Source organism: Pimephales promelas, chromosome 1 (genome assembly GCF_988280905.1).
Source record: "Pimephales promelas chromosome 1, fPimPro1.hap1.1, whole genome shotgun sequence".
Taxonomy (NCBI): Eukaryota; Metazoa; Chordata; class Actinopteri; order Cypriniformes; family Leuciscidae; genus Pimephales; species Pimephales promelas.
Window position 1 is genome coordinate 42,569,850 of NC_142769.1, and position 27,857 is coordinate 42,597,706.

The 27,857-nt window shown below is 36.4% G+C and overlaps 2 protein-coding genes across 3 annotated transcripts in view; one reads left to right on the forward strand and one right to left on the reverse strand.

Annotated features, from left to right (window-relative positions):
- Nucleotides 1-2,191: 2,191 nt before the first annotated feature.
- gjd6 (gap junction protein delta 6) lies at nt 2,192-3,343 on the forward strand. Its single transcript, XM_039659653.2, has one exon. The coding sequence runs from the start codon at nt 2,192-2,194 to the stop codon at nt 3,341-3,343; it is 1,152 nt and encodes a 383-aa protein (XP_039515587.2).
- A 139-nt stretch (nt 3,344-3,482) lies between these two features.
- The window catches only part of sh3gl3a (SH3-domain GRB2-like 3a), a 38,548-nt gene continuing 14,173 nt past the window's right edge, over nt 3,483-27,857 (reverse strand). The window contains exons 2-11 of one of the 2 annotated variants that reach the window (XM_039659929.2): nt 17,574-17,642; nt 17,393-17,465; nt 16,017-16,160; nt 12,921-13,054; nt 12,311-12,469; nt 11,098-11,201; nt 10,634-10,758; nt 9,868-9,900; nt 9,488-9,562; nt 3,483-8,065 (exon numbers count right to left, since the gene is read on the reverse strand). In XM_039659929.2, the coding sequence (XP_039515863.2) occupies nt 7,860-8,065; nt 9,488-9,562; nt 9,868-9,900; nt 10,634-10,758; nt 11,098-11,201; nt 12,311-12,469; nt 12,921-13,054; nt 16,017-16,160; nt 17,393-17,465; nt 17,574-17,642 (1,122 nt within the window). In that variant the 3' untranslated portion in view covers nt 3,483-7,859. The remainder of the gene's footprint in view (nt 8,066-9,487; nt 9,563-9,867; nt 9,901-10,633; nt 10,759-11,097; nt 11,202-12,310; nt 12,470-12,920; nt 13,055-16,016; nt 16,161-17,392; nt 17,466-17,573; nt 17,643-27,857) is intronic. The other variant, XM_039659930.2, reaches the window with a different exon arrangement.

Below are 27,857 nucleotides of genomic sequence, written 5' to 3' on the forward strand. Positions count from 1 at the left end.
CGTGCGTCGTTTGTCGTGCAATGTTCGTGCAGTGTACAGGGAGAAACGAGAGGCGATTAACCTCTCACGATCGACAATCGGATGGTCGGATGAATTTCTGGCATGTCAGAAATTTTGGTCGCTCCTCGTGACTATATCGCACAGTTGAAGCAAAGCTACGAACCGATTGCCCTAAACTCAGTGTTTTTTCCCTCACTGCACCTGCGCGAAAACAGAAGTTTAACCATTTCATCTGCAGCAAAAAATAAATAAATAAAATAAAAACGAAAAGAGGGAGATCTTTAAGTTCTGTAGTTCAAACTAGCTACAAATTACTGTTGTTTACCTCCAGTTCGTGTTGCAAAATGGATAATATTACCCACGTCTTCCAAGCCACCTGCGATGTAACACCTCTTTTATTAATTTGTCAAACAATGTTTTTGAAATAAACCTGTTTTTAATTTTCATTGATGATTAATTATGTCAATGTTCGGACATATTATAGACTGTTAATAGTTATTTTATATGCCTATAATTCATTGTAATCGACCTAAATGTTTTAGACAATTTTTAATGGGGAGTAAGATTATGTAATATTTTATTATCCTCACAGCACGTTGGTTATGTGCTGTGAAAATATTGCGTGGCAAATTAATTATAATAGCGGCTCAATTTAATAATAAAATTAGGCCTCCCCTATAATAATGATAATACAATAATACCAATAATAATTAAATGTATAAATTGAAAATGCTAAATCATCTTGATACTAGCAGATGCTTGTTTTGACAATATCCCTGGATACATACACGTAAATAGGCGCAATCCAGGGGGTTATCGCAGATATTACACGTATAGTGTGAGCAGTGAAGTCGCAGCTCGACGATCGGACCGTACAGTGTGAGCACATAAATCCTGAACTTTGGCTTTGCATCGCATGCGATTTACTCGTTCAGTGTGAGTAGGTACCTTGCTGAAATCGCACAGACATCGCACAGTGTATGCCCGCCTTTACTTGGGATATGGAATTAAGTAAACTTTACTGAAAATAAGTCATTTTAACTTGGCTAGTAAAAGGTTGATTAATATCGATTTATTTGAAATTTCCTTTGCCTTACATTCCACTAAAACAATAATATTGAATTGTATTAGTCATTTATAGTATGTGCTTTACTTAGATCATCTAAGTAATTTATATTACATCATGTCAAACATTAAGCCTCATGTGAATGTAAAGACCTCAATACTTTTTAGACAATACAGAATGGCGGTAACAATTATTGGGTCGTTTTTGTCACTTTGAGCTAAAAATGTACTCGAAATGTCACAAAATGGCAAGTTACTAATACTGACAACAAAAATAAATGATAAAAAAGTGTAAATACAGCTGGAAACCAGTGAAAAATGAACCTCAATAATTATTCAACATCCAGTGCATGATGGGAACCCCAGTATCAGAAAAGTTGAGTAATTTTACTTAATTTTATCGAGTTGATATTTACACTTTCATATACTCGCTTGATTTAAGTACTGATATGGAATTTACTTCATTTTTTAAATTATTGCCAGAACTAACTTTTTCATACAAATTACATTGTTTTTTTTTCAGTAGTATTTACTTCACCAAAAAAAATAATTTTTTACAGTGTACCAATTTATACGTCAAAATTATAATGCTTCAACTGTATTTTTTATCAAACAAAAGCAACATTGGTAACCATAAGAGACTTTTTCAAAAACATACATTTTTGAACGGTATATAATTTTAACTTGATTCAAACCGATTACAAACATGACTGACAAAATCATGCACTAGGCAACAATCACACTTGAATTGATCCATTTAGCAGACACTCATCCAAAGCATCTTACAACTGAGCAACATAAGCAATTTGTCATAAGAGCCAACAAAATTCATAGCGCACAATGCCAAGTTTAAAGTATGTAGATTAGCGCATGCACGTATCCGCTATCTGTGGCGTATTTTTAAAAGTGGCCTTCAGAAGGAACCCATCCTATCACGTACGGCGGCAATCTGAAAAGAGCGTAATCTGCCGACGCTATCGAGAGTAGGAAGAGTGCCGTCTCTCCCGCGGTTTGTAAATGGACTCTAAAGACAAGCGACAGCACCATGTGACCAATGTGAAGTGGCCGGCACTGTCCCAAGCGGAGGCCTTATCTCTGAAGGAGAAAGGGATGGCTGGGAGCAGTGATGGCACCTTCGCTCTCTGGCCAGAGCTGTAACATGAAAACACCCGTCCTTGCTGGCAACAGAGCTAAAGTGGGTCTATTTCAGGTGCTGTACTTCAGGAGGCCGGTGCATAGAGACATGACAGAATGGACGCTGCTCAAGCGGCTGCTGGACGCCGTGCACCAGCACTCCACCATGATCGGACGCCTCTGGCTGACGGTCATGGTGATCTTCCGCCTGCTCATCGTGGCTGTGGCGACGGAGGACGTTTATACGGACGAGCAGGAGATGTTCGTCTGCAACACCCTTCAACCGGGGTGTCCCAACGTCTGCTACGACGCCTTCGCCCCCATCTCCCAGCCTCGATTCTGGGTCTTCCAGATCATCACGGTGTCGACGCCTTCCCTCTGCTTCATCATCTACACGTGGCACAACTTATCCAAGCATCCAGAGGGCGAGCAGGCGAGGGAAGCGTACGGTCGCAGTTGCGACTCGGACAGCTGCTCCATTAAGTCGCACAAGCACTTGGGTCACAGTCTTGCTGATGTTCTCGAAGGCATCGCCAACCAGAGCGGACCGAAAAGCTCACAGGCGCCGCGGGAGGCCGGCGCCCCATCCAAGATCCCAGGAGTCCTTTCGAAGTACTACGTCTTCCACGTGTGCTTCCGCACCGTCCTCGAGGTCGCTTTCGTCGTGGCGCAGTGGCTCCTCTTCGGTTTCCACGTTCCGGCTCACTTCGCGTGCACGGCGGCGCCTTGCACACAGAGGGTCGACTGCTATGTCTCCCGTCCCACTGAGAAAACCATCTTCCTGATCTTCATGTTTTGCGTAGGTGTTTTCTGCATCTTCCTCAACTTCTTAGAGCTCAATCATCTGGGCTGGAAAATGATCAAGAAGTCAATGCTCATCAAGGAAAGCTCCTGGAGGGGTTACGGCGCTATAAACCAAGACTCGCAGTCCATAGCCTCTCTAACTTTCAGAGACGTGACCAGCACTACTTCGCTTCCAACCCTAGATTTAGTGGTGGACCACCAGCCTGACTGGACCTGTGTTGGGAACTGCTCGACGAAGAAAGACAAGGACACCTACAGGGGAACGCAATCGCTCAAGGGGAAATCGCAGCCAAACAAAGAAAGGAAATCAAAACAAAGGAGCACTGAGGTTTGGATATAAACTCAATTACGGACTATTCGAAAAGTCTTAAATTCGATTACGCAGTATTAGTGTATGTTAAGGCAGCTGCTGCTCGTTTGTTTGGATGAGCTTAAAAAGACGCAAAAATAAACTATACAACGTACAATCAGCCATGTAATCAGTATTTCCACGTCATTTATTTATGCAATATACAGTTTGTAATAATATATTCATTTACAACATCTATAAACTATTTTGTGTATAAATTACGCCAGAGAGCAAAAAAGAAAACAACTCACAAGCCTTTCCTTTCACTCAGTGATGTAGTGATGAACATTCGAGAAGAAATTTCTTAACACTGTACAATTGGTTTAGGAGTCAGTAATAGTGTTTGGAAGTAAAGAGCTATTCTACGTCGTAAGTTTGAGATCGAGATGATCAGGGTGCCACATTGTTTTTTGATTCAAGCAATTTCATAATGTTTTCACAATCATCTTCAGAAAGTAGTCAGGTCTTTTTTTTTTTGTGCAGGGTCTATTTCGGTAAGAATCTGATCATTCGGTTTACTAGAACATCCATTTACTTTTGACTTTAAAGCTGCCATGTGTTATTTTTTTCAGTATTTTGTGCTGAGGCAATTATACACTACCGTTCAAAAGTTTGGGTCGTTTCTTTAAATGATTTTTTTTTTTACATGAAAGAAGTCTCTTCTGTTCAAAGGCTGCATTTTTTTAAATGAAAAAATACATAAACCATAAAATTGTAAAATATATTATTACAATAAAAAAGCTGTTTCCTATTTAAACATATTTTAAAATGTAATTTATTCATGTGATGGCAAAGCTGAATTTTTAGCATTATTTTTTAAGTCACATTTTTCATAATTATTTGATCGAAAGAAAATGGTTAAATGAATTTTTGCAACATTATAAATGTCTTTAACGCCATTCTGAGCAATTATTGTTCCTTGCTAATTAATAATATATATATATATTTTTTTTTTTCCCAAAAAAAAAAGTTCAGCTATCCCCAAACTTTTGAACGGTCATGTAGGTTGACTTCCTGAGGATTGTAAACACTGCGACACTTTCAAAATAGTGCTCAGTTTAGTTTAAGTGGTCTGTAAAATGAACTTTTGGTCGATTTGAGAAGAACGTGTTTTTCCAAACAATGGAAGATGGGACAAGTAAAAATATTTAAACAATATCTATCAATTTAATTTTTTTTAATTCCAAGATCGATCCTTTTTTTGTGTCAATGTTTGCGGCACTGCTTTTCAGTAACTGTGCGTCCCCGCTGCTAAATCTGCAGAAAAAGAAGTGATATTTTCCTGATAACTTGCAGTATGGATTGAATGTAATGAGATTAAACATTCCTGTCTAGTAAAATAATGGCAGACAAACCTTTCAATTAAATTATCTCTGTGCTGAACAACAAAACAAACTGTGTAAAGTGACAAGTAAACAAACTTGTGTAGCCTAATTAATGAACAAATGACTTTTTTAGCTGGTTCTTTTGATGAATCATTAAAACGACATTAGGTCTGTAGTTTAAAAAATGTAAATAATAATTTAGAAATATAACAAGTTATTTCACATATATAGTATAATTGAAATTTATCCAAAACCAAATCAAGAGCTTGAAAATGTGATTTGAATCATATCAGGAACTATTTATTATCTAGGCCTATTTGAAAATTTTAAGTGGTATTTGCTAAGGGAAGCATCACTATTATTACGGCTCATATTTTTGCGGGTTTGGGTTAACCCTATAAGAATTAAATTAAGCCTTGTAACTAGTCATGAATGATCATTGATGTTTTTTTGGTGTTTTTTGTTTTTAAATGCAAAAATATAGTACTTTTGGCAACTCAGGTTCGGTGGTGTTAGTGGCACAGAAATCACATTGCAGCTTTCAGCATAAACTTTTTCTCTTTTTTCCCCTTTTTGCTCTCTGACTGCTTAATTCGGCCCGAAAAAGATACAATAGGGAATGACAAGTCAAAAAGTTATTGGTCTGAGATGATTACAACATTTGATGGCAGTATCTGGCCAATACAGAAGCAAAAAAAGCCCATTTCATGCACGAAAAACATACTGTTCAGTAAACAAAAATAATGTTGACATTAATAGAATACAGTCTAATTTTGGTGGACAAACCCAGAGACAAATTTCGTCATTTCAAACATGTCCATGAATTCGAAAGATGTCCAATTTAGTTCATAACCACAGGACAGTTTAACTAGGGCAAGAATGTTTGATTACATCTGCAAATATGAGAACTCAAATGTCATTCAGAGTACGACATAGGTCAAACAAACCACATAGGCGAGCAAAAAGTTATTGTTACATACAGTACAAAGTTAAGATCCATTTCAATATATATTTATATATATATTTTTTGTGCACTCCATAAGATAAGACTGATAAAATTTTGTATTTATCGACATGGCAGAAAGAGATACAGTAGAAAGTGCAATGTACTAAAACCAAAAAACACAACACAAAAAATAAAATGTGCACATCAATGGGTGTGTTATTCTAAAGCTTTAGTGCAATACAGCCACCGTTCAAAAAAAGCACTTGAAGGCGCGAGAGAGCAAAACCCATTAAAACACCCGCGATGCTTACTATGATACCTAAGATCACAATAAGTCTGTAAACGGAGACAGGAAGAGAGTAAGAGTAAAACATTCATAAGAGTAGCAGTCAAGATAGTCACAGTTTTAGAAAAATTGTGTTTCAAAAAACACATAAGACCACTACAGGCAGGTAAACCCCATTTCAGAGCCAAAAAAAACAAACAAAAAAAACGTACGGAGACAGCAAAATACAAATCCACCCCATTGGATGCAACACATTTCCAAATGAACAAGGTGAATGCTGCGTTGAAGCTGAAATAAACACGTGCATTGAAATTACACTGCAAAAAATAAATAAATCAGTATTTCCAATAATCGCAATCGTTTTCCTATAAAAATAGCTAAACATCCTAAAATCTTATTTTGGAGAAACAAAACTGGGTAACACTTTACTTGAAGGGGTGTGCATAAGACACTTCCATACCCATGACATGATATATGTCTTGAATATGAAGTAAGGTTTATGCATGTTTATGACAACTGTCATTAAAGTGTCTTTCACTCAATAATGACATTTTGAATGCAAATGAAATATGACATTGTTTAAGATGTCTTTGTTATGACATCTTGACATAAACTATAATAATATCATAACCTGTCAGTGTCTTTATCATGACAACTTGACAAAATTAAGTTAAACTGTCATGTGGTTGGCTTTGACATTGGCTGTCATGAGGCCATTATAACTGAATGTTTTTCGTAACCTCAACTACAGTGGTACAAATTGAATTTGTCATTTAAAGTTATAATGGCTTCATGACACCAAATGTCAAAACCAACCTGACAGTTTAATGTTATGTTCACCAATAAAGCTAGGTGGTTTCTTAAGTTTGATAATTAATCTGTTATGTCATGTTTATGACAAGTTGTGTTGTCTTAGTAATGTCAAGTTGTCATGACCAAGACACTGACAGGTTATGATGCTATGGTTTATATCAAGGTGTCATAAAGACATCTCAAACAATGTCATATTTGCATTAAAAATGTCATAACTGAGCGAATGACACTTTATGACAGTTGTCACAAACATTAATAAAACTTCCTTCATATTCATAACACACGTGTCAAGGTGTCAAGTTAGTCTTATGCAAACCCCTTTAAGTAAAGTGTTACCATTAAGGACATGATGTGATAAATTAATTAATCATTTTATGAATGATATCACTTCAAGACAAAAACCCATGCAGGGGCTTTTTTTTGCCTTATATCTTGAATTTTACACATTGTCAGTTGTTGCCCTACATCATGTTCTTTCTGTCTTTTCATGTTATCACTGTGAAGCTGCTTTGATACAATCTTGTATTGTAAAAAGCGCTATATAAATAAAGGTGACGGACTGACTTTCTGCATGATATGCAAGGCCCTATTTACACCTGGCATTAAGAAGCGGCAATCGGAGCAGAAACGAAAGCTGCTGCTCTCAGTGTGTTTTCTGTTTATCATATGTAAATTGCGTGAGCTTATTTCGTACATTAGATCGAAAGATCTAATTTACCCGCCCATAGACCCTTCCCTCAAAGAAATCAGGAGAGAAGTGGTTGGAAGTGGACAAAAGAGACAGGTGTGATCGGGAATGTGTCTCCCTCGTCTACTTGTGATCCGATCAACTAAACGCATCTTAATACCAGCTGAAAACAGGGCCTAAGATGACGTTCAGGTCTGTTTTTGTTATAAAGATGTTTAGATAAATACTGATTCAATTTTTTTCGCAGTGTAAAAATCTAGACGTTGCACCATGGCACCGGGAAAACGTAATAAGATAAATACTGAAATGTGAAAGCTTCAAAATTGTCTGTGGTAAAAAGCAAGGCTTTCATTGGTGAGAATGCACTGCAGCAGAGGATGTTGGGTGAGTGGACGGTTGAGACAGTCTAGTTTGGCTGTGTGGTCAGTGACCATGGTTGTTGGCTCGGCTCATTGAGGCAGGGGCACTAGGACCTCTACGTAGTTTATGGGGAAGAAGCCCGATTCGCCATTAATCATGCCTTCATACCAGTTCTCATCAATCTGATTGGTGAGGATGATGATGTCGCCCTCTTTGAAACCCAGCTCACCTTCGTTTTCCGGATCAAAGTCGTAGAGCGATCGACAACAGGGCTGGTCCATGTGTGATTCTATCTCTGTAATGAGGAAAACACAACCGTGTCACAGATTTAAACATTTGTTAAAAGATTAGCTCACCCATAATTTCAATTATTGTCACCGTTTACTTATTAAACATGTTGTTCCAAACCCATATGCTGTTACATTTTCCACTGGAATTATTTTATGTTCACCCAACAACGTTCAGAGTGATTTTTGTAGCACCATTGATATTGAATTATTGATTTTGTAAATATTTTGAATGATATTTTACTCTTATATTTTCTGTTTTCAGTAATTTTTTGCAGTCTTTTCATATTTTTTTAATGTCTATGCTTTTTATTATGTTTTATTTTTCATTTTAGTTTCATTTCAGTTAAAGGTGCAGTGTTTCATTTTTTGACTATTCAAAAAGGCATAAAAATACTAAAATATATTTGTAGAGATTTAGGAAACATGCTAGGTTCAAATACTTGTTTCTCTGAAAAACAATGCTACCGCCAGTTATTTGGTCTGCAGTACCCATTTCAACTACTAGCTATCAATATTACATACTGCACCTTTAAAGGGTTCGTCCACCCAAAAATGAAAATGCCGTCATTAAATACTCAATAAATCTTTTTTTTTATGAAATCTGAGAGCTTTCTATCACTCCTTGTTTTCTTGGTTTTGGAATGACATGAGAGTGAGTAATTACATTTTTGTTTTTTTTTGGGTGAACTAACCCTATGTTTATTTTATTTCAAGTAATGAAAATGGTTTTCATAGATTCAGTTTACAACAATATTCTGTCAAACTTCAAAAAAGCACCATAAAAGTCTCACATGTTATATTTATGTGTTATATTCCAAGTCATATTATAGCTTTGTGTAAAAGATCAAAAGTTAAGTTCTAATTACATTTAATGTTCATTCGTATTCAGTCTATTCTTCATAAAAAGATATAATTCAATTATAATGCACAAAAATAATGCACAAATATAGTCCATTAACTTGTAAGTAGTGAACAAGATGCATGGACTGTTTTTATGTTTTTTGGTCACTTGCAAGAAATGTTGTTAAAAAATTATTTTTATGTCCAAAGAACAAACAAAAGTCATTTAAGTCTTGAATCACAAGAGGATGAGAAAATTGGGATTAAAATGAAATATTTAACACCTATGGGCTGCTTTCAAACAGCCGGAACAACACATTTTAAAATTGGACCAGGTTATTGAGAGGAAAGTAACAGAAAATCATGGAATAATGTAGTTTGAGTGTTGATGTGTGGGTAGATGAGACGAGTATATTCACATGAAATCTGCAACCGCAGTTATCCAACAAAAGCTCCACATATTTCTGCAGAATTCAAATTGCTATTACTGACAAAATACTACACATCTCCTGCTTTTTATAGGGCTGGGTATTGCAACCTCACATTCAGTGAAGTGTCAACGCATGATCCTACAGGACAATACTCACGTTTGCAATTACCATTGGGGCTTTCAGGCCAAGATAAATTGGGTACTGTGGGTGCCGTGTGTGTGAACTGATCAACTGAGAGCAAAAACACATGAGATCAAACATGAGACAGAGACATACACACAATTCAGCAAATGAAACACAGTTGATGAACATGACCACAAAAACAACCATGTGATCTATGAATTATGGATGGGAATTTTAGCGCTGTCTGGTTTTAATTCTGATGGTTTTACTTTGCTTACTTTCACCACCCCTTTATGTTTTGATCCTTTTTAAGTTTTAAATCGTCCCAATTTTCAAGTCACATGCATCATGATGCAACTGAAATATAATAGTCCTATTAATAAAACATTTCTATGATAAACATTACCACCTACTTTTTCCATTTACAGTGTGGATGACCTGGATATCTGAAAAGAATATGAAGGAATTATGTAAGACAACAGGATGGTGGTGATATGAGAGCAACACACAATGAAAGCCAATCATGATCCTCTTGATTTTAAAGTACTAAGAAATAACAACAGCCAGAATAAAAAAATTAATAAAATAAAAATCAATAAATGAAACGGGTGAATACAAAAGCAAAAATTGACTATATAACACTGTAATTAAATTAAGACCATTAATGCAGACTATAATAACCAATAATAACAGAATAAAAGCAAGAGACAGACTAAAAAATCCCAAAGCAGTGAATATCAAAGGTTTAGCTGAGGAAAAAGCCACATTATGCCAAGTATTCAATATAATATAATATAATAAATAAAATATAACATATTATAATATAATACATTTACCTACTAACCATGAACTATGATTAATAGTCACTAATATATACTAATATATAAATATATATACACACACACACACACACACACACAGTATATTATATATGTATATGCTATATCTGCATTATTTCAATAATATTATCCAAAATTAGACCACATTTAAATATGTAAATGTTTATTTTAACCTAGACAATACGTGAATGTTTTAGGATTTAACAAATAAATGTTATGATAAATTATAACATATAAAATAAATATTCTGCACTTCTTCTGGGACAGATTTTCTTGCTTAGATTAAAGCACATAAGAAGCTCTCCTCTTGAGAGCTGTCAAGATGGTTTCTTGTTGATACCTGTGCTTTTGACAGATGAGGTGTGGGAAAGTCCATTGTGCTGTGTGTTCTCGAAGGTCTCCAAACTGGACATGATCGACTTTGGCTTGAACTCTTTTTTGGGCCGATTGCTTGCGGTAGATATCCTGCGAGAGCAGATACCAATATGGGTGCATAAACTCATAAAATGCTGTAAATTAGCTTTAAACATTTTTGTTTTTTAACACTGATATCAAAATTTTTTTTTGTCTGGTGTCTAAAGCAAGGAATCAACAATAAGGTTTGAATAGTGGAACAAAACAGGCTTTAAAAAAAAAAAATAAAGAAAAGAAAAGAGATTCATTTTTCAATTTTCTCACAAAATGTTTTCCTTATTGACCAGTGAAAATAAACCAACAGTTCATCCTGTTACTGACATGACTAGATATTGACTAATATTGACTGGGAATATAGCTGATTTTCAACATGTGCAGTTGAAGATATACCTGTTCTGTATTTTGCTGTTGAGTTCCTCCAGGATCTCCAAGGACTGTCGATGATAATCCAGAGCTGCCTCAATCAGAGCTGATAACTGACTCACTTGCTCCACCTACAGGCGCATGAGAAACATGACGTTTACAGAGGTTAACCCCAAAACAGAAAGTCCCCCTGTGGTGAAAGTCAAGCTTTTAAATGTTGTTTATATGTCTACGTTGTGTTTTCAATATGCTTTAAGACAAACCATGTGCAAATTCAGGAGTCAACACCATTGCTGAGTATTTTCTCCTTAAAACTGCAGTGAATCAAACACAGTTTCATAATCGCGGTTTGAAATCGTCACAAACTACCTTATAACCAATCACGTCAATGTGTGATCATCAACGAATGGATTTCTGATCTATTGTGAGTGAGTGGAGGCGGGGCTAATTTACATATTCATAGAACTGCATATACTAAGATATTTGATCACCAAAATTACATATTTAAGTTTCTTTCCTTAAACAAAATCATCTTCATGCCTTAAAATAGCTTGAATGTAAGTCTACACCCTTTAGTATTTAGATTAAATACTACAGGGGACTTTAATTTTCAGTGCTGTGGCTGTATGGCAGTTGTTTTAAGTACATTTATGGAACATACAAAAAACTGTATGTGCAATTACACAATATGTGCAATATACATGAAAAGGCTATAGTGCAGAACATAGTTTATAAATACAATGGCACCAAAATGTATTTGGACACTTGAAACAAATTTTAAAATGTGGGATTAAAGACAAATATATATATATACATACCCACACTCACCTAAAGGACTATTAGTGCATCATTAATGCAATTATCAACCGATCACATGGCAGTTGGTTCAATGTATTTAGGGGTGTGGTCCTGGTCAAGACAATCTCCTGAACTCCAAACTGAATGTCAGAATTGGAAAGAAAGGTGTTCCTAATAATCCTTTAGGTGAGTGTAGTGTATATATAGAAATGTTTCACTTAAATATTGTAAAACAGAAAATAAAAATAAAATAATAAATTTTAACATGAACAAACAATGAAAAGGTTGTTTTGTATAAACTAACAAAGGTTATTAAATGTATTATATTAAAATATATATACTGCTCGCTGTTAGTTCATGTTATTTATTCACTGATGTAAAAACCTCACTGTAAGTGTAACCAAAATAAAATGTTCACAACAGTGATAAAATTTCCCCTTACATCATTCTCCAAAAAGTTAAACATGCTACTTTCAGCAAGTTCTTTGGATTCCTCAAACTTCTCCACAGCCTGTTTGATCTCCTCGTCAGGAATCTTGCCCTGGCGCTTCTTCTTATAGTCAAAGTCTAGCCGTCGTCCCTCCAGTTTCTTCAAATGATGCTATCGGGGAAAATCACACAACATGCTTTCATTAAGTAATAGGCCAAGAAGGCAAAATTACAGGCCGATACTTATTATCTGATCAATTAATTGGCCTAGTCAATATAGCTGTATTTCACTACACTATATTAAACACAAACTACATGATGTTAAACCTTAAAGTCAAACTTCTTTCTGTAAATGACAGTGTCTACTAATAGTGGAAATCAGGGAAATAAAATAAGTAGTATTTGCTTGGTCTAAATAACGGCCACCATGAGGGGGTGACGTGCTCCACATAAGCAGCTTTTTCTAGGCCACTGATATGCCTGGATTCGTCATCTCAAGCGAGTTTCAAACCTCATTTCAAAAGACCTTTAGGTATAAAAACCTTTTTCAAATGCAAAATCCTTTTGCACTTTTAATAATTCCTTCAAATGAAACGATAATAAACAGCAAAATGATGTCGTACCACAATCTCTTTGAGGTCTTTGTCTTGTAGAGTCTGAAGTGGGTCAATGAAGTTCTGTTTCACGTTGATATCGAGGGCGTCTTTAATATCAGCCATCTGTTTCATGGCTTCACCAATGTCCACCAGTGCAGCCCCTGAGAAGATGATGTAGACCCACTGAAGCAATGATTTACTTCCAAAAAGATAAAAAAAAATAATAATAATAAAGCATTTAACTGTGATTTAAAAATAGGTAACACAAGAAAGTTTTTGGAAATATACACAATTACTATTGTGTATATATATATATATATATATATATATATACACAGAGAGAGAGAGAGAGAGAGAGAGAGAGAGAGAGAGAGAGAGAGAGAGAGAGAGAGAGTGAGAGAGAGAGTGAGACTGTCGAGCGGAAACCTTCATGTGATGAACTCTGTTAATAAATGTTGTTTCCCCCTTTAGTGAAGAAATTGTGGATCTAACCTGATTGGAATGGAGACTGAAGATAAACCAGCAAGGGAAAGTGCAAGTGCAACCCTCTTTTTGCTGTTGTTCATTCTTATGATTGTAAATTCGATAGTTACTTATAGTGCTAAATGTTTTTCATTGATTTGTATTTAGGGGTTGGTTTCCCTTATTTTGAACACTACTCAAGCTAAATGACCATTCCTAAAAGTATTTTGAACACACTGAGGAAGTTATGAACACGAGTTTGTACACGAGTTACATATTGGTAACAATTTACTTGAAGGGGTGTGCATAAGACTGACATGACACCTTCATAATCATGACATGAGACAAATTATGACATTTTTTAATGGAAATATGGCATTGTTTGAGATGTCTTTGTTATGACACCTTGACATAAACCAAGACATCATAACCTGTCAGAGTCTTCTTGGTCATGACAACTTGACATTACTAAAGGTGGGCATACACTGTGCGGCGATGTCTGTGCGATTTCAGCAAGGTACCTACAGTACTTACACTCAACGAGTAATTCGCATGCAATGCAAAGCCAAAGTTCAGGATTTATGTGCTCACACTGTACGGTCTGATCGTCGAGCTGCGACTTCACTGCTGCTCACACTATACGTGTAATATCTGCGATACCCCCCTGGATTGCGCCTATATACGTGTATGTATCCAGAGATATTGTCAAAACAAGCATCTGCTATCAATATCAAGATGATAGCATTTTCAATTTGTGCATTTAATTATTATTAGTATTATTGAATTGTCATTATTAGGGGAGGCCTATAGGCTAATTTTATTATTAAATTGATCCGCTATTATAATTAATTTGCCACGCAATATTTTCTTAGCACATAACCAACGTGAGGATAATAAAATATTACATAATCTTACTCCTAATTAAAAATTGTCTAAAACATTTAGGTCGATTAGCTACAATGAATTATAGGCATATAAAATAACTGTTAACAGTCTATATTATGTCCGAACATTGCCATAATTAATAATCAATGAAAATTAAAACCAGGTTTATTTCAAAAACATTGTTTGACAAATTAATAAGGTGTTACATCGCACGTGGCTTGGAAGACGTGGGTAATATTATCCATTTTGCAACACGAACTGGAGGTAAACAACAGTAATTTGTAGCTAGTTTGAACTACAGAACTTAAAGATCCCTCTCTTTTCGTTTTTATTTTAATTTTATTTTTGCTGCAGATGAAATGGTTAAACTTCTGTTTTCGCGCAGGTGCAGTGAGGGAAAAAACACTGAGTTTAGGGCATTCAGTTCGTAGCTTTGCTTTAACTGTGTGATAGTCACGAGGAGCGACCAAAATTTCTGACATGCCAGAAATTCATCCGACCATCCGATTGTCGATCGTGAGAAGCTAATTGCCTCTCGTTTCTCCCTGTACACTGCACGACAAACGACGCACGACAAAGCTGAAAATCGGTCCGACACGAAAAAAAGAGTCGCACGAGTCAGAATTCGGCTCAAAATCGGACGAAAATCGCACAGTCTACGCCTGCCTTAAGACAACACAGCCTGCCATAAACATGATATCATAGATCATTATCAAACTTAAGAAACCACTTAGCTTGATGGGTTAACATTGGCTTTGACTTTGGCTGTCAAAAGGCCATTTTAACTGCGTCATGAAAATTTTATCAACCTCAACTACAGTGGTACACTACAAATTTAATTTGTCATTAAAATGTAATAATGGCCTCATGACTGCCAATGTCAAAACCAACCACCTGACAGTTATGTTCACCAATAAAGCTAAGTGGTTTCTTAAGTTTGATAATTAATCAGCTATGTCATGTTTATGACAGATTGTGTTGTCTTAGTAATGTCAAGTTGTCGTGACCAAGACACTGACAGGTTATGATGTATTGGTTTATGTCAAGGTGTCATAAAGACATCTCAAACAATGTCATATTTGCATTAAAAATGTCATAATTGAGCAAATGACACTTAAAGACAGTTGTCACAAACATGCATAAAACCTCCTTCATATTCAAGAAATGCATCTTGTCATGATTATGAAGGTGTCATGTTAGTCTTATGCACACCCCCTCAAGTAAAGTGTTACCTGTATGTTTTGTGTTTTTTCCGATATGTTTAGAATTGTTGTCTCTATTTGATATGTGTGGATTTATTGTACTGGTGGAATCTGCATATGGGAATTTTGAATTTATTATTGGACTTCATGAATATGTGAATATATGTTGTTTATATGAAACAGGATATGATACGGATCATATAAATTAATAGACATTTATTACATTTCTTTGAAATTTTTCAGTCTGCCTTTTAATCTGCCTTAATTCTGACTAGATGAGCTACACTGGAAGTCATTGTAAAATAATTGGTATTTGCACATTTGTGTCTGCCATCAACAAAGCACCACAAGGTGTCAGACTCGTGTTTAAACGTTATAAGAAAGGACAGCCCTATTCCTGGAAACAAGTTTCACAACGCACAATGTTCAAGTTTGTGTGACTCAAGGAGAGAGAGAGAGAGAGAGAGAGATCGACTTGCATTCCATCACATTGCAGCTGGATTTCTGCAACTGTTGGTCTGTGGTTCATGTCTGTGCATGTGTGTACGTGACAGTTGGTATGTGCAGACGTTACCGAAAGTGGACTCCTCCCCCAGTTCCCGTCCATATCGCAGCATGCTGTCTCCTAATAGGCCTTCGGTTTGAGGATAACCCGTTGTCTTTACCTGCCCTCGGATTTTAGACACGGTGTTGAGCATTCCCAGTTTGGCTCTTGATGCTGTGCAGATATATATGACACACTCATGATCAAACCATTAATCATAACACTGCACTCTAAACATGAGTCATTGCAAGTGAAGTTACAGTAATTTAGCAGCAGGAGGGAATCAGTGCCTACTCACAAAATAAACAATTTCCAAATAAGAGATAAAACAGTGTAAACCACTTTTTTTTTAAATAAATTAATATTGTGGAACAGTGATGATGTTTTTAGAGGGAGGTGATTTGTAAGTGTTCTCATTGAGTGAGATCTTCATTTTAATGAGAAAACATGTGAATATTCAACAGTATTATTGATTTGACTGCACTGTCTGACATTATTGGATGAGAACTGAAATAAACTAGATGATGACATCACTGTTTTCTGCAGAACTTCTTTATAGATGCAATTAACTATTTTAATAATTGATGACGGGAACTGGATCGATATTGAACTACATTTACATTGAACGGCAGACTGAACAGCAGAAATGAACTCTGTTTGCATCAATGATCAGTATTTTCCTGTGTTTTACTGTAAAGCTGCTTTGAAAGCATCTGTATTAAATAAAGCAAGGGCTTGACTTGACAATCAGGTCCACAAATCAGTCAGAATGGTGGAAATGGATGGATTATACTAGTTAACACTTCAACCACTCAACATTGTAGATTACATTTAAATCGAAATACACAAAAAAATTATCTGCAGCCATCATGCCACATTACTTGTTTACAGAGGATTTGATAACTCAATTTTTACTGTTCTATTTTAATCTAATCTCTTTAATTTTTGAAAAATTTTAACAGAAAGAAATAAGAATAATAACACGTTTATTGAGCACCAAATCGGCATATTAAAATATTTTGCTGAAGGATGATGTGACGCTGAAGACTGGAGTAATAGCTGCTGCAAATTCAGCTTTGCATCACAGAAATAAATTACATTTTAAAATATATTATAACAGAAATCAGTCCTTTTAAATTATAATAATATTTCATAATTTTTATATATGCAGTAAAAAATGTTTTGAACAGTGGTGTGAATCTGCTTAGACTTTTATGTGACTTGGATTTAATAAATAGTATGGAAGTATAAACAATTTATTGCATTTGACACTTTGATGATGATGGTGTAAAGTAAGTGGTGTTACACAAAAACCATGCCTAGCCTCCTCATTTCAGAAGTAATATGAATAAATAAATGCACTCAAGTGCAAATTTCTGTATATAAGTCTGATTTCTGATTCGTACCTGGGTTTGGTTGAAGGTATTCTGTGGTTTTAGTAATAAGTTCAAAAACAGACTTGTTGGTGACTTCTATTTTCTGTAAAGGTGGGAAAAGCAGTAAGAGTAAATAGAGTAAAGATTAAAGATGGTAAGAGTAAATATGCTTGTAACACGTGAAGAAGAGGCTAATTTCTGATGTTCTCACCCGCTCCATTTCCATGAAGTCTTCATCGAGTTTTGTCCCTTCTGCACCGCTTATCTTTTCACTTAATAACTAGAAAAGAGAGAGAAAGAGAGAGAGAGAGAAAAATTAGATCAGGGACAGGAAGTTTAGGCAAGCTGAAATCACATGATGTTTTCCTGTGCACAAACTGGGTAGGGCGGAAGCAAAAGAAAAAAAAAATCAATAGAGTCTCTCTTTGCATATTATAGAAATGATACCTGACGTCATTGGTTCAATTTGTGTGTGAGTGTGTGTTGAAACCAGCAGTTATGATAGTAGATGAAAGTATACACATTTTGTGGTGGTGCACAATATTTAGCCTCAGGCATCACGCCCACGGACCGGTGGCTGAACGTCTGATGAATAAGGCACACTTTTCTGGAAACACTTTTCGAAGGAGTTTCGAAGTCGTGATCTGAATTCTGCAGGATGTCCGGGAGGCGTGTGTGTTGCATTCTTTATTGGTGAACAATATAAGAAAGTCCAGGAAACAAATGCCGTGATGCCAAAACCCCTCGTGGAAGACGAAAGCTGTGGTGTTTACAACTGTGACAATGAGTGCTAACCAGAATCAACTACACGCTGGATTTTCAAAAGTATGTGAAGTTCACGGCTCCATTGTTGCAGTAAGCTAGCACAACGTTCTTGAATGAATAATTTATTAGATGCATGCCGGTCTGTTATTGTAAGGGACATCGATGTTATAAGTCACGCCCCTAAACATGACGTGTAGCAAAACGAACTGTGATTGGTTGCGTTACACGTCCGTCAAACGTCCTTATGGGCAGTCTTTGGCCAAGAAAAGCTGCAATAGAGTCCAGACCTTATGCCATCAGTTCAAAATACCCCATAGATCATGTATTATAGCTTGTCAAATTTGGCCCTATTTGGGTGTGAACAAAAACATACCATTTTTGTGTGTCCCTTTAAATGCAAATGAGCTGCTGCTCCTGCCTCTTTATAGACAAGAGCAGAGCCTTTACAGCTTGTGCTTAAGGTACAAAATTGGAGAAACTCATGCAGCCACAATGTCAGAAATTATCAGTAGCGGTGTTCAGCCTTACACGTTTGAACCAGAGTTGGACAGTGATTGAGAGACTCAAGAAGAAGTTACAACATTTAGAATGCAACTGGGCGTTTATGAATGGCTAATGGATAAAATGATGTAGTTGTTATTAATCTCATCGACTAGCATGTCGATTCGCAAAATATATAACACTTCACTTCACATTTCCTTCATAATTTAAATTCAACCACGGTGTCCTCAGTGACTCAGATGCCAGGAGTCTCTAATGTTTATTGGTACATCCAAAAACACTACATTTGTAATGTGTTTTTGTTTTTTGCAGACATTGTATCTTTGTATATCTCCAGCTGCTACAGAAAGGAAACAGAATGGCAGTCTACTATGGCTCACTCAGGGCTGTATCTATGCTAAAAGAGCAGATCGCCACCAGTCATGGGCAGGGCCACTAGTTTGGAGAGACTGTTTATGATTTATGGGGATTATAAAAAAAGGAGTGGTGGTGGGTGGATTTTTTACCATTATAAACTGGTTGTGTACACACTGGGGAAAAACTATTAGGAAAAACTATTGTCTCAGTATATGTGTATGTGTGACACATGAAATAGTGCTAAACATAACAATGCAGACTAGTTAAGCAGCACTAATAAGCACTAAGAGGATTAACATTTCTTGCATAGTAAGATGTAAATTAGGTTAATATTTTCGCCATGTAGGTCACTGAGCATAGACTGAAAAATGACCAAAAAATATAAATAATTCAGACACGATTACAACGATTTTTAATCGGCAATTATTGTTCAATAGACCTGTGCATGGATAGGATGTACAGTATGTCAGATTATTGAAGTAAAATATGAAGAGAACACATGCACACATAAATAGAGAACCCAAAAGTCTGCACATTGACTTTTGGGTTGATTTTAATTTTCCTTGCAGATATATACAAAACAAGAAAGCTTTTCTTTAACCATGTGTGCATCTTTGTCAAACCTCAAAAATCTTTGAAATCATCTCTCAAAAGTTTTGATTTGGATCTTACACTCCAATTCATCACCTGTCTTCACTATACAGAGCTTCTATAAGAATGACAAGTTGATAAGCTTTTGAAAATGTGTATTTTTTCACATCTATTGTTCCAATTATCTATAGCTCAGATATTCATCTGTTTCCTCATTGGTAATACAAATCACCGAGTGTGGCCGTATGAAGTGGCCTACATTTAAACTAACACACACTTGTCAGAGTTAGGATACTGACCTACTTCAGTTTGTTTACCATACCGCTGTGAACCAGTGATGAAGGCGTGAGGTCAGGAGGTCTTTGCAAAACTCTCTCTCTTTAATGAACTGGTGACTGCAAGCAGAGGTTGTTCAAACACCCACCTGAAACCCTCACACTGTTCAAAAAGTGCTTCTAATGACAAGATTGTCATAAGCAACGTGATCAGGAGAAATTGTTGGCAAGAACTTACTGAATCAATCACAGGGTTCTCACTGACTGAATCAGATCAGATGGCTCACTCACTAAATTGCAGGTTCTCAAAATGATGGATGGATGGATGGATGGATAGATGGAAAGATGGATAGATAGATAGATTAGATAGATAGAGGGGTTGGACAATGAAACTGAAACACTGGCCAATGTTGGAGGTTTCACATCTATATGCATGGCGGCCAATCTTCAGAGTGAAGCACGGGTGGATCAGTGATGGTTTGAGCTCCAATATCATGACAATCCTGATTGTATTTGATGGACACGACACTGCCGAGGACTACCAAACCCTTCTGGAGGATCATGAGCACCTGATGCTCAAACCGCATGATCATGCACCAACACACACAGCAAGACTTGTGACAGAAGGGTTTGATGAAGATGAAAGTGACGTTGAACATCTCCCATGGTCTGACAGTCACCAGATCTGAATATTATTGAGGTGTTTTGGAGGAGCGAGTCCACCAGCATCATATAGTGACCTGGACACTGTTCTGGAAGAGGAACGGCTCATAATCCCTCTGGTCACTGTGAAGGACTTCTATCTGTCAATTGGTGCTGTATTTGGATGCAAAATGAGGCCCTCACCATTCTAACAAATTATTGTGTAGTAAAACCAGGTGTTTCAGTTTTTTTGTCCAACCCCTGTAGATAGATAAATAGATAGATAGATAGATAGATAGATAGATAGATAGATAGATAGATAGATGGATAGACAGATAGATAGATAGATGCTGAGTCTTACAGCAGTTCAACACCCACACACACAAGACACAATTAAGCCCTATTTCTCATTTCCTATTTCCTCTTCTTGGACAAATATACAGTTTACTGAGGAATGAACAATGCGTTCCTCTATCTGAATAAGGAAGGAAATTGCAACAAGTCCAGACAGTGATGACACCCACTCCAGCATGCTGCACTTTCTCTTACAAACACACACACAATTAAATTAAGGTCACAATGCTGCAGCAGATGTTTGTTAGAGTCAAGACAAATTAAAAGGTTTCCGTCTACGAGGGTGAAAAGCCACAGAAAGCACAGGCTAACCAACCCCTGAAAGAAAAAAAAAAATGACAGCTAGCAAAGCGCTCACTAATTAGCACTGACAGACAGCGGCATGACGCCTTGTGAAATGGAGGCTCAGAATAGAAAGTGTGATAATGTGTTTCAAACCAGTAACTGCTTTACTGTGATCTGTCCAATTAGCAGCTGTACCAAACAACAGTCATCACAACAACAAGCGTGGCTTACGTCACTTCATACTGGCGGTGCGAAAACTACCAGGAAAATGGCCAAAGGCGAACATTAGTTGTTGTTTTTTTAAATAAGCAACCAAACCAATGTATAGCTGACATTTGAGGCTGTCAACTATAAATAAAAAAACAGCTTGTTTTTTATTTATACAGGTGAAACTCAAAAAATGTTAATATCGTGCAAAATTTCATTGCTTTCAGTAATTCAACTTAAAAGGTGAAACTAAGGCCTTGTTTACACTGCAGGTCTTGATGCACAATTCTGATTTGTTGCCTACATACGATTTTTTTGACCGTCCATTTACACATTCTTTAAATTGTGACCCATATCCGAGAGTCATGTGTTTACACTTGACAACTGAAACATCGTGCATGTTTAAAAGGGTCTTCTTGCACAGATGGACGAACGTGCAGCAAGATCTCAGGACTTGTGGGAACATAGCCTACAACACGATCTCATGAAAGTGAGTGTCTATAGCACAAATTTTATTTCTCGTGCCATTTATATGCCAAAAATAGTTTTGCTTGCGTATTAAACACCATAAAGTGCGTATCAAACACGCAAAAACTATTTTTGGCGTAAATGGCACGTGAAAAAAAAATTGTGCAATAAAAGCACTTTCATGAGATCATTTGGGCTTTAACAAGGAGCAGTGGGTCCAAAATTTTAGGATGAGCAAGACAAGTGGACACAAGTTGATATGTTTGACGTTTGGCTCCTATGCGAAGACACAATGTTTCGTCGGGCCATCCGTCCCTTTGCAGATGCGAGTCGGGGTTCCTCTCGTCATTAAACCGCGGAGACGTAGCCTAATGCCACAGAAAATCTGATCTGCCTGTTTACATGACATTGGCACATATCTGATTTATTTCCACAAATGAACGAGGCCTGAAACCGATCTCGAAATATCCAAATGCATGCATTTTTTCCCTGTTTACACTTTCATAGAACGCATCCGATCTGTGTCGCATACGAGTAAAAAAATCAGAATTGGGTCACATTTCACTCACAGTGTAAACGAGGCGTGAGACATTTCAAGCCTTTATTTGTTATAATTTTGATGATTATGGCTTACAGCTTATGAAAACCCTAAATTCAAAATTAGAATATTGCGAAAAGGTTTTCACAGCTGTAAGCAATGATCATCAAAATTTTAACAAATAAAGGCTAAACATATCTTGCTTTGCAATGCATGTAATGAGTCTAAATAATATATTAGTTTCATCTTTTAAGTTGAATTACTAAAATAAATGAACTTGTGCACGATGTTCAAATTTTTCTAATTTTTAACTGTATAGAAAAATATGGCGTGCAGTTGCTTCAAATATTAATATAAAGCTATTCAAAACATCATTCAATGCAAATTGTGATAATCGTAATTATTAATAATTGCAATTAGAATTTCAAGGGAATAATCGAAAATAATATTTTTTGTCATAATCATGCAGCCCTTGGAACAAGAGTTCAAGGTATTGCCTTGGCATCCAGATCTCAATCGAATTGAGCATCTTTGGGATGTGCTGGACCAACATGTCGACTCCACCTCACAACCTACAGGACTTGAAGCATCTGCTGCTAACAGCTCAGTGCCAGATATACCACAGGACACCTTCAGGGCAGGGGTGTTGTAGAGTCCATGCCTTAGCAGGTCGGCGCTGTATAAATTTATTTATTTATTTATTTAAGTAGACACACCAGAACTGGTTCGAAATTACTAAGTTCACAACAATCAACCCAGAAGTAGTCAATATCTCAGAAATGTCCTTAACTTCCCCACTGAGAAAACAGAAATGATGATTTAAGGAAATATGATGTAACTACATGATGTAAGATTATCTATCAAGTAGGGGTGTAACGGTACACAAAAATCACGGTTCGGTACGTACCTCGGTTTTAAAGTCACGGTTCGGTACGTTTTCGATACAGCAAAAAGAAAGAAATGCCAGAGAAATTTCCTATTTGTTTAAAGAAAAAATATTTTTAAATAAGTGTGAGTTTTCCTAGATCTTGAAACTTTCAGGTTTATAAATAGGGTTAATCTTTGAAGAATGAACAAATAATGTTTTGGTCATCACATTAAAAATAACATTTAAATATATATTTATATAATATTTGAATTTTGAAGTGCTGGAAAAAGATGTGTGAAGTACTTGAAAGCATTTCACCATTCTAGCCAAACTGGTTCCAGTTAGTGTTACTATATTAAATCCATGGTGAATGTTGCTGGTCTGTGGACGAAAGTATTACTAGTTCATTCACGGCACAATGTTTCTCCTGGTTTCCATGACAGCGCTGTTTGACCTAATAGAGATCTACGGTTAATAACGGAGAAATGTGAATGCTTCTCACTAAATCTCGCAGCGATGTTATTACCTCAGTGGCGAATTCAAATGTTTTCTTTACCGGATCTCTTAGCGCGGTGTGGTAACAGTGTTGCTTGATTGAGATCGGCTCGCGCTGTACAGATGTTGCTGGTCCGAACAGATAAACGATCCATGAAGCACATAACGAGTAGTGCAGTTTCGTTCTGCTTTCATTACGCTTGCCATTTGATGTTGCGCAACGTTGTGTTGGCCGCGTCAGCACGAATTTTGCCGGCAGGAAAAATGGTCCAAGCAATCGTTCGGTTTGTATGCGTACCGAACCGGAAGCCTCGAACCGAAACGGTTCAATACGAATACATGTACCGTTACACCCCTACTATCAAGACATCATGTCTTGTAGTGAACATCATTTAGGAATACAAATGTTAACCCTAGCATGGCTTTAAAATTAATTAAGTGATTTAATAATAGATAACTTCATGCCCCTTTGTGCTGCCCACAACATAATCCTCCTACACACTAGTTTCTCTGTTACAAACATACATGACTAACATTCAAACCTACAGAAGTGGAAGACTGTATCCAGCATAATGCAATATGGTGCAACAAAACCATACTGAATATTTAATATGAATTACTGCAAACCACCAATACTGAAATGTGACTGTCAAAGGTAAAAATTTGGCATTTGACTTTAGCATCCAGTGATTCAAATACAGTTATTTGTTTATATAGCCTAGCAGAGGAAACAATCAGATAAGACAGATAAGACTTGCCGATACCAAGTACCAATATAAGTACTTAATAATACCATTACAGTTCTTCTAACAATGTTTTATTTTCATCAGATGTTTTTCACTTTCTGACTGTAACAAAGTAAATAGGCCAATACAACTTGTATAATCAAATTGCTAGTGTTAAAGGATTTATTTCTCACCCCTCCTCCAGACAATTTAGCATAAAATAGCTTATCTTTAAATAACCCATTTTCTATTATCTATTATCTTATCATCGCTTATCTTAAAATATCTCCAAACGGCTGACATTACTCCTCCTCTGACTACCTGCTCAACTGACGAAACGGTTGGACTAATTTCAGGTTGCCAGAAGGGGATGTTGCCATTCACATATAGTGTTGTTTGCGCGTGCAAGCCTACTCATTTCTCTCTATGTGCGTGTTCACTTCTGCAATGATGGCGGGTCAGCATCGTCAACATCTTTGCAGCCGAGACTGACACAGAAAACACTAATAAACATTATTAAAATGTTTCTTAATAAACAATTAAAATGTCTCCTTGCTATATTTGACACATTCACAATGATTACTTTTGCCAGTTCTTTGTGGCAAGCTTGCGTTTGAATGCTCTAAAATCGTAACTCATCCCTATTTTGTACCAAGCAATTTATATTTGTTCATATTATTGTTCAATAAAGTTCTTGGTAAAAAAATAAAGTTTAAAAAAGTAAATTAAGAATAGTTTTGGAATCGGATCAGATCGTGAGGTGCCTAAAGATTCCCACCCCTACTATACTATGACTTATTTCTCGTCCTTGTTGAATAATACAGAAGATAAAGAGCTTAAAAAATAATTGCATATTAAAATCACAATTGCAATTAGATTTTCCAAAATCTGTAATACAGATTATGATCTGCACATCTGTAATACATTTCAGAAACTGTGCGGCATATTAAATTAACTTCTGGTCATAAATATTAGACTTTATCTAAGACTTTAGTAAAGCTTGAACAAAGCTTTCCTTCAAACCCAAGGCCTTTGGTCTGGTACGCTCATCTATCTCTATTTTATTCTGTGGTGACCTTTAGATATTTCACTGGGTGAGAAGGTCATCTGTCTGTCTGTGTGTTACACATTAACACACACTAACATCAGCGCAAACTGTTCCTGTCTAATAAACCACAATATATTTGACCTGACCCTCTGAACTGTGTGTTGCTGGTGTTGGATGGCTGCTTCACAATAGCAAGCGGATCACGAGCAGATAACACTCCAAATGTTTTTTCAGGCAATACTACTGCTGTGTTCTTTATGAAAGGCCATTACACACATCTAAAGAGTGGAGGATGAAACAAAACAGACATGCAGAGCAGTGAGTCGCAAGGACTTGAGAACCCCTGGTTTAGACAACACATTAGGATTTTGTACTGTCAAGTTGAGACACATTTACATAGACCTTAATAGAAAAAAACATTTAAAATCAAAAAACACAATTATTATAAGTAAGCTATTTATAAATATTTTAAGTAAAGTGCACAACCTTCCTAGTTCATTTTTTTGAGTGAGAGCTCGACAAAGTTGTGAGAGAACGCAGGACATTGAAAGCAAATGATAATGTCAAACATTTAGTTGAGAAGTTTAAAAATGTATTCTGTATTTATTTAATATGTTGCACTTAATATTTCACTTGTACCTCAGAGGATGCTGTCTCAACAAAACAGGCTAAAAATGAGTGGAAACGTCTTCGCCATCACAAGAGCTTAACTAAATTTAACTAAACTAAACATTTTAAATTGTAACTATTTTACAATATTATTTATTATAGTATATAAACAAGTTCACGGTGTTGCATAAGATCATACCACATGCTATTAAATAATAAGCATGGAAAATTTCAAATCAGTTTTTGATACTAAATAACAATAAAAGCTGGTGAGTCCTTGAAATCAGCTTCCTATCCAAGATACCCATGATCTTGTCGGTCTCTGTGGCTTCCTCGAACTCCACTCACTAGCAATCAACTAGGTCAGGCTAAATTTAGCCATAACACACAAAAAGGAAATTAGCCCCATATGGCAGTATTGCTTTTGACTTTCACTACTCACTGTGTGATTAAACTCAACCTGAAATCAAAATATATGGCTTTTTTTTAATGCACATTAATTGTGCACAAAACACTGCATGAAAATTCCACAGAAAAGAAATGATAACTATATTAGCAACTGAGGCACAGAGAGGGACACTTAGAAGCGGATTTTAAAAAGATTCGTACGGGATCAAGATAACAGACAACCTCCGCAATTATTACAAACGACTAGAGTTCACCAGGTAATACTTATCCCGTGTGAATAGGGCTATATGGTATGTGTTTTCATATAATTATAATGTATATAATTTGCTGACTATGCTGCATTAGTGGCATTATGTTCGCCGCCGAGTCTGAGGGGTCGCTAACATTGACAGTACCTCAAACGGTTAAAATTGTGTGACAAAAACACATGCAAGTCTGACCCAAATGTTTAATGACACAGTCGTTACAATCTATTTGCATTAGTTTATATCCAGCTGGTCACTTTTATGCATTCGTTTTGCAGCAAAGTTGCATATTTAAAGCTAGCATCATAAGAAAGCAAGCTGCATCTTCACGCAGCCGGCAGAAACAATTAAACAAATCAGAAACGCATTCGATTTAAGTTGTTTTTTATCGTCACTGTAACACATATTTTGTTATTTTGATCAGATAATCATCTGTTCTAAAACAGAGGCAAATAAAGTGTGAAAGTATACATATTAGGGGTGTAACGGTACATGTATTCGTATTGAACCGTTTCGGTTCGAGGCTTCCGGTTCGGTACACATACAAACCGAACGATTGCTTGGACCATTTTTCTTGCCGGCAAAATTCGTGCTGACGCGGCCAACACAACGTTGCGCAACATCCAAATGGCACGCGAATGAAAGCAGAACGAAACTGCACTACTCATTATGTGCTTTACGGATCATTTATCAGTTCAGACCTGCAACATCTGTGCAGCGCGAGCCGATCTCGATCAAGCAACACTGTTACTACACAGCGCTAAGAGATCCGGTAAAGAAAACATTTGAATTCGCCACTGAGGTAATAACATCGCTGCGAGATCTAGTGAGAAGCATTCACTTTTCTCCGTTATTAACCGTAGATCTCTATTAGATCAAACAGCGCTGTCATGGAAACCAGGAGAAACATTGTGCGGTGAATGAACTAGCAATACTTTACATCCACAGACCAGCAACATTCACCATGGATTTAACATAGTAACACAAACTGGAACCAGTTTGCCTGGAATGGTGAAATGCTTTCAAGTACTTCACACATCTTTTTCCAGCACTTCAAAATTCAAATATTATATAAATAAATTAAATGTTATTTTTAATGTGATGACCAAAACAT

Coding starts and splice junctions, on each gene's coding strand:
- gjd6 (XM_039659653.2), top strand. CDS start 2,192: ATGGCACCTTCGCTCTCTGGCCAGAGCTGTAACATGAAAACACCCGTC.